At 39.5% G+C, this 10,710-nt stretch overlaps 1 protein-coding gene across 2 annotated transcripts in view; it reads right to left on the reverse strand.

Moving 5' to 3' along the window:
- Window positions 1–8,622, reverse strand: part of LOC119648033 (laminin subunit gamma-1) — an 81,219-nt gene extending 72,597 nt beyond the window's left edge. The window contains exons 1-2 of one of the 2 annotated variants that reach the window (XM_038049458.1): window positions 8,513–8,622; window positions 435–761 (exon numbers count right to left, since the gene is read on the reverse strand). In XM_038049458.1, coding sequence (XP_037905386.1) covers window positions 435–599 — 165 coding nt within the window. In that variant the 5' untranslated portion in view covers window positions 600–761; window positions 8,513–8,622. Of the gene's footprint in view, window positions 1–434; window positions 762–8,469 lie in introns of both variants that reach the window. The other variant, XM_038049459.1, reaches the window with a different exon arrangement.
- Between the last annotated feature and the right edge of the window lie 2,088 nt (window positions 8,623–10,710).

Raw genomic sequence — 10,710 nt, forward strand, 5'->3', positions numbered from 1 at the left:
CATGTGGTCTTTGAAAACACAATCTCCAATCTTTCAGTTAATATGAGGAAGAAAATCATTCTTAAAATGCAAAGTACATATTTGCTGGTAAATCCATTTTAGTAAGATTTCATTCCATTTTGCATGTAATCTTAAAAAAACCAACAGATGGTTCGCACCCTGTATGTGTATACGGAGTACCATTCAACAAAATGTCCATCATGAGTTCTGGACCGATGACATAATCTTTGCCGCACCAAACGCTCATTGCAAATATCTGCTTGTTAATTTTTTGAATAAATATTTGTCTATCAATTTTACTGACTCCAGCCACCAGCAGTGGCCACAAACAAATACTGACTCAATCAAAAGTTTAAAATTAGAATACATGAAAGATATTCATGAGCCATGGAAAATGTGTTATGCATTGAGTATAGGAAATTTGAAGGACTCACCTGAGGTTTTCCGTAGGGATGGTAGCATTCCAAAGCAGGCATATAGGTTGGCGGGTGCGACGGATCCAAGGCCAAACCAGTCGTGGATGCAATTAACACTAAAACACTTATCACTAAACTATTTCGTAAAGTCCATTTGAAGCTACACATTTTGATTCTTTTCATTTTGAAGATTCGGGAAGAGAACTACGAAAAACTCGCGGTTTTGGTCGATCCTTTTATCCCCTTCCCGGCTATAAATGCAATCACCCGCGTAATCTTCGTAGGGGTGCTCCCAGTGAGCTACTCATTTACACACTCGCCAGCAAGATCATTTCACACACACAACTGTCGGGAAGAGAAGACGATTTATTGAAGAAATTCACTTCTAAATTAAATTTGTTATGGTTGCTATTAGTTTTTAATTCAACCGAAACGCGAAGAACATCAATTCGCAGAATTTTATGTTAAGATTTGCTCTGCGGTCACGTTCATGGAGTCGGAGAAAGCGAATTTGGGTGAGGCTTATGCATACTATTATAGAATAGACAATAACTAAGTATGTATGTAGTATCGGAGTCCACAAATATGATATGTTTTTTCATTACAGTTGAAAGTTTCACTTTTCTCAGGGATATGGAAGATAATATCCCGCAATCAAAAGTCCAGGCTACAGGATGTTCTCCAAATACAGTTTTTGAAGGAACGTTGATAAATTTCGAGCCCACTTCTCCGAAGCATATGCTCCCCGAATCAACACCCCGCCTGCTATATCCACAACATGTACATACATACAAAAATTCATCTACCATCTGGAAGCAAATGATCTCAACTTTCAGCCATCGTTGAATGTACAAATGGCTATCGAACTACCCGCTAAATTGCTAGTCTATTACTGGAGTCATGAGTCAATATGGACTGCAGAACTTCCGTTCAGTTCTCACAATTTGATTATAATACTCCCCGGCCTTTACTTGAGATAAGACACGTGTTCATATGTATGAACGGTTGTATGCTTTAGATGTTTAAATTGATCACCGGGGCTATTTCAGTGTAAACCAGCTAATATTGGAAAATATTTCCAGTTTATAATGAACTGGGCCTGAGTTTAACATTCGTGAAAAGAGCGTAACAAAACCTTTTCTTTTCAGCTGAATTTAACATCAATTCGTCTATCACATGGAACAAGCTTAGAACAAAAACGTTAAAATTAGAAAAAAGATTGAAAAATTGAGGGAAAATTCTCATCAAAATTAGTAAACTCGATCGATATCATCAATCGAGTCGAACTGGGTCTACTTTTCCCGGCAAAAGAAAAGGTCGTGAGAGGCAATTTTGCAATTTGAACACAAAAACAAGAGCTGAACTTCGATCATAATGATCCTACTCTGAGCGAGAGCACAACCCTGAGCTCACCGATCGAATCTGAGTTTAGCTTCAAGTCTAAAACCACTCCAATTGGCATCAAGGGCGAGTAGAAGCAGACATGTTCTGTCAGCACTCCTGGCTTTAGGCTTCAATCGGCGCCTCCTCCTGGGGTTTTATCCACTTGTAAAGATTTGCAACCCCTTCTGATAAACCACCATAGGGCAAACATCAACCCTCGATTTCCACTAAGGTCGAAGGGAAAATATCGTCAACGGTATATGTGGGTAAAACGAAGCAGCAGTGGTCCTCTGACGATTCAAACTCGTTGACCCAAATGGCAATAAAGAAGCCCGCCAGGCAAACGTTAAGTCTTCATTTGCACTTGGTTTGTCGTGATACTACAATGGTGAAATTAGCCATAAAATGTAAAGAAGGATGAGGAGACTCCTTGATGCTCTGCTTATTTTCCCTATGACAAGAACGAAGTTTCCGGTGTAGCATTAATAATACTTGCCAGCAAGCCAAGAATAAAGGCATGAGAGTAATAGCAGGAGGCGATATAAACTCCCATCAGGAGAAAGGGAGTATGGAAGATCTAACATCGGCATGAGGTGATCCAAATCATTAAAATATCTTGTAAGAATCAAACTGCAGATCATTAACATGGCTAATGAACTCACTTTCTCCAATGCGATCAGGCGATCATCGACATACCGGTAGCATTCTTGGGCATGGCTTCTTCTATCGAAGAGGATACAGCCGCACTTGCAAACTCTCAACCAGGAGACTTAAATTTGGCATGCAAAGTAGTGTCGGATGGACGAGTAAAATAGGAATTTAACTGACTCTAAAGATATAAATCTGCAGACCTAGATGACATCATTTTTGGCCTAATAATTGAGGAAATACTCTGCATCTACTTACATATTCAGTCAAGCGTGCATCCGGCGCATTATATTCCAATTGGCTCGGGGAGTGTTAAGGTGGTATTTATTTTCAAATCGGGAAAACCGACCTGCCTGAAAGATATACGGCTATATTCTCTCAGGTAGGTGCCGACTTCATGGTAGCATTCGATGAGCTTACGGCAAAAATCGAGAAAATGATCTCTGGGAAGAACGACGCATGGACGCATAAATAAATATCGAAACTAATAACTACCCAACCTAAAAATCCGAAAAAAAATCAGGGTGGTGCGCCTAGATGGAATCTAGGCCTCAAAATATGTCCCATTCCGATACCTAATATACTAATAGCATATTTCTACTTTTTAGAAATTTACTGAAAAACCCCCCTTAAATTCATCTGAGGACTTTCGAATTTTGTATCAGCATTTCGTATATACGTGCTAAATTTCGTGGAAATCTGGTAATTAAGGCCAAACTTATAGCAGTTCAAACTTAGCGCGAATTTACTGCTTCCAAAGCCATGCAAATCAGATGCTGACGTCATAATTACCCTTAATAATTGACATTCGGGTGAAATATTAAAGTCGCATTTATGAAGAATCTATTTACCTGCAGCCCTTTTTAAGGTTTTGTGTAAAACACTTATGTGAAATCTAATCTTCGAGAGATGTCCCATTCCGGTATCTGCTCAAATAAATTTACTAATAGTATATTATCAACTTTTAGAAATTGACTAAAAAACTCCCCTTAAGTTCATCCTAGGTGTATTAAATTTTGCACCGGCATAGAGGACAGTTTCGTGCATACACATGCCATGAAAATCCAACTTTTAGTGTCAAAGTTATAGAAGTTCAAACTTATCAATTTCGTGCTAATTAACAACATTTTAAGCCATACAAATAAGATGCTGACGTCATAATTAACGAGAATAATTGACATTCGAGTGAAATATTAAAATTCCATTCAAGAAGAATCTAATTTTTTATATTTGATGTTGGCTAAATTGTTGGCATTTGCTAATAATATTAAACTCAGATTGTGAAGCGTATGAGGTTGACCATTATCAACACAGGGCTTTCCATCAATTGATTTATTTAAATCGCTTTCCAGAAAATAGAGGGCAATGGAATTTTTAGCTATATTACACGGAGCTGTCGTGCACTCGTCGCTCCTCACATCTTCTCCTTTTTCTTCAGCCTTTGTCCCGTTCACAAGCGGGGTCAGCTCATCGTGATCGGTTTCGCTACTTCATTTTATCAAAGGCCTGATCAGGATGTAATCTCGAGACCTTTAAATCCCCATCCAGCGTATCAAGCAACCATTATTTTGGCCGGCTTTTTGGTTGCTTACCATTGCTTTCGATGTTCTGACCAATACTGGTTGTTGAATTCTCGTTAGCGTGAATTACGTGACCATACCATCGAAAACGCCTCTCTTGCAGTTTTCCCACGATCGGTGCAAACCCATATTGATCGCGGATATTCTCATTCATTATTATTATTAACACCCAGAACTATAGAGAGCGGCAGACGGACGACATTGCAGTAAATTTTAGATTTGGGACGTGCGCTGATACGTCGATCACAAAGAACACCAGTTGGGGAATGCCACTTCATCCAGGTTGCATTAATGCGTGAAACAATTTCATTACGCAGTTCTCCATTGCCTGATAGCATTGACTCGAGATATTTAAATCACAGAGTTCTGGCAATGGCAGTAATCTGCCCTTCGAGATATTTAAATGGCTCAGTTCTGGCAATGGCAGTAACCTGCCCAGAACTGAGCGTTTTGAATATCTCGGGTCAATGCTATAAGCCAATGGAGAACTACGTTATGCTCCTCACATAGGGAAACACAAAACCTTTTATACCTGAAGCGTCAAGCTTCCGGTTTCCCGACTTACTGTTTACTGTTGATAATGTAGACTTTGCTATGGCTTCTAGAGGACATCACTTTCTTTGTGCAAGCATTTGCGAGTTATCTAGTCACAGTAATTGTCGGCAAGTTCGATGCAGTCTGTGACTGAGGACAATTCTCTAATCCACATTTGGTGGCGTAATGCAATTACGGTGAGTATTGGAAAAACTTTACCTGTTATGTATGGTAGGAAGATTAGACGACATGCACGCACACATAACACACATTATACCCTATCCACATTAGCGGGGATGGAAATTCAGTTGGTACAAACAGTCAAGTGTACTTGTATGTCCATTCCAAACTAGTGTAGAAACATCATATCCAGGAACAGCTCCGCTGTCTGAGTATCGCTGGACACTCAAAGTTATGCTGAATCTATTCCCATTCAACAAAATAGTAAGATTTGAGAAAACCCGGCGTAGAAAATCATCTCAATGTCCGTCTGTGAGACATCCAAGTGCATTTGCTGCCCATTGCAGCCTCTGAACAGAAATCGACAACAAAGTTCTCATACTTGTTCAAACGGCGTTGAAAAGGATTCGAATGACTGACACGGCCAAGCTCAAGGACCTCGCTCATAGATTCGAAACCCGTATATGATTATAATTAAGGTCCTAATTACTTAGCCGAAAGACATTTAGCCAGAACATAGAAATCGGTGAGTGTAGCTGATAGAACTTTCAAAAACCTTATCCGGTGTCTCACGACCAAGCAAGTTGACATCAACTCCTCTAGGACATGGAAACACAACTTTTTTCGTAAAACAAATATTCGACAAATCAAAGCAATAATAATATTCGAATGGGAATTGAACACTGGGACCGTGACTACCAAGTTAAGATGACTGGAAGTATGAGGCGAGCGTATAGCGACGATAATTGTAGCTTTGAATGAATTCACACTGGTGTAAATGGGGAAAGAAAAATGGGCAACATGGACGTCGACGTTCAAAACGGAGATCTGTGGTCCAGGAAATTCGTCAATAACAATCATTTATAAATAAATTAAATGAAAGTCCTTTTTCGGTATGACCTGCTCTTAAAGAGAGCGATGAATCAGTTATACTTTATATATACATACATAGATTTTACCAAAGCAAGACAAGGTGATTACAAGGAGACGTCATCTTCAAGTGAAAATATTACAAGAATCACCTCACTAATTCCGGAAGGTGAATCCGGTGCGACAGAGGTAACTTCACATCAACAGGTAGATGCAATTTTAAACTGGGATAAGGAAAGCTGGTGAGGTATATAATAGGAAGCCTGAAGAAGCCACGTCACAAAAAGGTTGAAAGATACAATGGACGACGAACGTCCATTGTGCCTCAACTTGGACTTTGGAGGAAGCTCCCCACTCTCGGCTACCAAGCCGTCAATTTTACACTAATCTTGAGCACCAATTGAGCATCTTAGCAGTAGCTCTGTCTGCCTACTAACGCCAATCTAGATGGAAAAAAGCAAACACTGTAAGATATGTTCGTCGCTAGTTTAATGTACCTTACAAACACATCCCAACATCACAGATTCTGTAAAACAGACAAACTGGAAGATTAAGGAGATTGAATCGCAAGAAAAAGGATTCTCAGATATCATAAGACTTGAAAGCCGCTAATGTTGACAAATTGCCCATCTACGGTGATGCCGACTTCGGGGAAAGCACCGAAATACGAAAATAAAAGGGAGCCCCAGCTAAGCAAAAAAACTTTAGTACAGACCGAGTATGAAGCTGCACGCCACGTCTCAAGAAAGGCGACCTGGACGAAATTAGATCACCTCACTCTGGCCGAGAACTTAAAGAATTTATTAAGCGAAACGTGATGTAAAAATTGAATATCATTTTATGGGAGAGATATTTGAGAGTGGAGGACAGAGTTGAGACAGTGCGTTTTGCCGGACATCAACGCAGTACAGGCTGATAGGACGCAGGCGACTTTATCTCTTCAAGAGGCCACTCCACTTTCCATTTAAAGCATGATAAGCCAAACTCGAGGACTCTCAATGGATTACAGATGCACTGCACATATCCGAAGGATACTCTCACTGGGATTATTACCCTCTCCCCTCGACGAAATTTGAGTCGTGGCAGGATAGTAAAATTGGCCTACTAAAGTCCTGAAGGCTGGGATTACGGTTGCTCTTTACAAAACCATTGATAGCGGATAATACAGCTTCTACTGGTTTGCAGAAAGCTACTTGGGACTGAATAAGAATTGAAGCTTCATCGGAGAAGCTGAGGAGATCTGCAATCTTGCAATAATGGCGCAGAGTGGTGACAACAGATAATTTGTTTTATCATAATTATTTAAAATGGGTTTAAATAAACATTGTCCACACAAAACATTGAGCTTGTATCTTATGTAAGATTCTTTGAAATCATTGCGGCAAATTCGACCGCACATGAAGGGTATACGCGAGTTCGTTAAGATACCGAGTTCATATGCTAACTTCTCGCACTTTACGCGGTTTTATCTTGGTCAACAAACTCTAATTTTAGCAGAGTCTTTATAAACAACACAATCCCCACGTACACCCCGTACTTGATACTCACGTCCATATGCGACCCATATCTTCACGTTAGTTCTGTGGCAATCTCAGCATGTACGTACTTCGTTCCGTGAATACTTTTCAATTGGTACTTGCTTGATTATTTTCCTTTGAAGCATAATGAAAATAGCGTCCAAAGCATATGCGCATGCCTTCATAAGCCACCCACACAGGCTTGACTCCAGCGAAGCGGGGAGTATCTATCCAGCGATATGAAGGGAAAATTGTACAATTCCAAAAAACAGTCTTGGACGATTTCCGCTGCATTCAGCGTTCCTCCAGAGTTGTGGCGATTGGCCAGCGAAAGAGTTGCTCGAGATCTGGCCAATCTGCTTTTCACCGGAAAACAATGGGCTGGTGGCGAAAAAGTACACTCTAAGGGCATAAGTATTCGTCCAGTCCAGGCGATAAAAATTTGGACAAACACAATTATTCGTTGAAGGAAGTCAAGTAGTGAAGAACGAATTAAGATTGTAGCGACTATCTGGACACATCCGCAATGTTGCTGTTTTATTTTTAATATTTGTGCAATTATGTTTGAGGGCAAGAACCTCATAATTGGACCAAGAAACATTAAACCCAGTGAACCCATTTTTTGCACAATAAAAGTAGCCGCCAGTTTCAACTTCGATACCACCTTTCTAAACTGAATTGTCGAGATATAGTTCAATCACTAGCAGCCTATCATGTGATAATATTAGCATATGCTTTTATTTTGGTCGAGAACATGGTGTCTGCTAGTTCATTTCCTCCAGAGACCGGAATGCCGAATAGGGTCTTCGGAAAGCAATCTCAAGACATCATCTCCTGCGATGTGTGTCACTAGCATGTCGTGAGATCAATGCACTTCCTCAAAAGATTACTTGCCAGAGCGTCAACATAGATGCATGAGCACAAACACACAGACAAAGGCAGGGCATGCATCTTCCGAATGGACATCCTTCGTACAATCTGATAGTTTCCCGTTTTAAAAAAGTTTAAAATGCACAGTAGTTCACTAGAAATTTGGCCATCCGCGATGAGATGTAGCCCACAAGAATTCGGTGTTATCACTATGCCATGTTATCATTTTATCGCGTAACTTGTTTGAATAGGGATGGATATCAACAATGTGTAAGCGGTACCAACTATTCCACTATAGAAACAGCACGTTTTCACGAAGCACTTCACTCCTCGCAAGACAATTGCTTTCTTCGACTCCACTTCATGCACGCTAGGTAAACTGGCGAAAATCAATAAAAGGCTGTTTGCATTCAGAACAGAAAATTGTTGACTATTTGAATGCACCGTCAAAACACAAACAATGAATCTCACTTGGGAAAACTTCAGGAAATCCAGTCACAATCTTACTACAAACCTGGAGAAACCGACGAAAAGTAGCCACACAAGAGTCTCAAGTCGTACATGCAACTGATCGCGCTCGCAGAGATCTTGTATGAGGCTCGTTTCATTTACCAGCCGCCGAACATGTGTGGAACTCTGGGCTAGAAGAGCGCTATTCTATAGTATCTGAGACGAGCGTGTAACCGATAACCCGGCCCAGCAGGCAATCTGTGTAATGATCTACCACCCTCGCTAGCCTTCTTGCTGCTCTTCTTAAGAATAGATGAAAAGATTTACCAGTACCTTTCAATAAATCCGACTATCAAAGTGGCTGACTAACTTTGATAGTCCGAGAAAAAAACGGGTTGAATTACTTGTCAGTGAAGTTTTGACTGTGATAAATCTTCACCAGAAAGAAACGTTGAGTCCTTTATTTGATGGAGATCAGTGACTGTATCCACATTATTTTGCCTTCCCCAGCACCGATCAGTGCAAAGATAGCTGGCCAAAATATAGGAAGAATTTGTGTTCTCGACAGAAGCAAGGGTATTTGATCAATATTTTAAAATAATAAACCAAATGCTACTAAAACTGTGTTCATATATCATTTTATGGAGGACGACCCAAAATTTCAAGTGAATATTCATTCCCTTTATAGTCCTAGTTTTGACACTTCCAATATCTATTTCTTTGTAAGTAACTATCTAGCATGCTTTAGTTTACGCTAAACCACTCAACACAAATTTCCCACTGGTGCAATCACAATACACCCTCTCATCTTAAGATGTAGAGCGCATGCGAAGATAATTTTCTTTCCAGTCTACTTCCAGTTAACTTCTTTCCGAAAGATAATTTCCAGGGTCTTTGGGTCGTGCCTTGACTAATCTATGTTGCCTTCCGAGAGAATTCTCTTGCGGGTGATTCATGCAGTTTTTCCTGTGCACCAGTTGTATATTAAGGAGACAGTCCACTCTCTTAAGAAATTCAGTATCCCTAAAATAAATATCTTTAGATACATGAAGTCGCTCGCTCTGTTTCGCACACGATCGCTAGCAAGTTGTCTTAATAGACGTACAAATTATATGTGGTTTTGCAGTTTTGTTTCGCACTGTATGTTGTGGTAAAGTTAGAGATCAGTGCATGTAAACCTGCACTCCTATGTAGTTTAGATTAGATATTTAGATTAATGCATTGTAACTGAAGATTGCTTCGAATTTAAAATAAAAATGTTCTCATTCAATCTTGTAGTTTAACTTGGAATAATAAATTAGAAAGCTTCCGACGAATAATTTTATATCATCGTTTCCTTTTAATTAAAATTAAAGGCGCCTAACGCAGGTTGCTGTCAAACATGATTACATTGGGACTGACTTCTTTATTCCTGTTATCCTTTTTTTTTAATATTTCACTCATTGGCGCAGCTTTCTCTTTACCTTTATCTTATTATTAAGGAATATTTGAGAAAAAATTAAAAAATGAGTTGAGTAATTTCAATATCTTAGTCCTTTTTAAGCATCAATTTCAATTTTGTCCTTTCTATCCAGGCGTTCTAAGAGAATCTAAATAAAATAAAATATAATTATTTTTTTTCCTGAAACCGGATATATAATTTATTTGTATATACGTATTTCGGTGACAAGTTGCGCCCTTCTTCAGTACCTGATCATCAATATCCAGTTAAAGGAAAAAAATAATTTATTTTATTTAGATTCCTTTTAAGGTATTGTATAAAACAAAACCTTCTGTAAAATAAAACCTTATTAAAATTGGTTTACCACCTGTCTGTCCGTCTGTTTTTTGTTGTTGATTTCATAGTAGTGAAATGCATCGAATGCCACACTGTAGGACTTTAGCCCCCTGTCCTCACTCGCTATGCTATGCGTTTCATAAAGGCTCTAACATTCGAAGCTCCTCCTGAATACAGCTTATGGTGCCACTAATTGCATACCACACTTCTTGGGATTCGAGCATTTGCGAAATGGTAGTATGTGATCCGGGTCCTCTTATTCATTTAGACAATCAGGACAAAAGGGAGAATCGTTCTGTCTAAAACGATGTAAATACCGGCGATATCCAATATGTCCAGTCAGAAACTGAGTGAAGTGAAAGTGGACATCTCCTGCCCTTAATTCAAAGCTGGATATTTGAAATCAGCCTGTGCACCCATCTCCCCTTGTGAAATTATCCAAACGTTCCCGCCACACCCTAATTGTACGTGTTCTTTCTTCCCGT

The sequence above is a fragment of the Hermetia illucens genome, chromosome 2, assembly GCF_905115235.1.
Source record: "Hermetia illucens chromosome 2, iHerIll2.2.curated.20191125, whole genome shotgun sequence".
In the NCBI taxonomy this organism is placed as follows: Eukaryota; Metazoa; Arthropoda; class Insecta; order Diptera; family Stratiomyidae; genus Hermetia; species Hermetia illucens.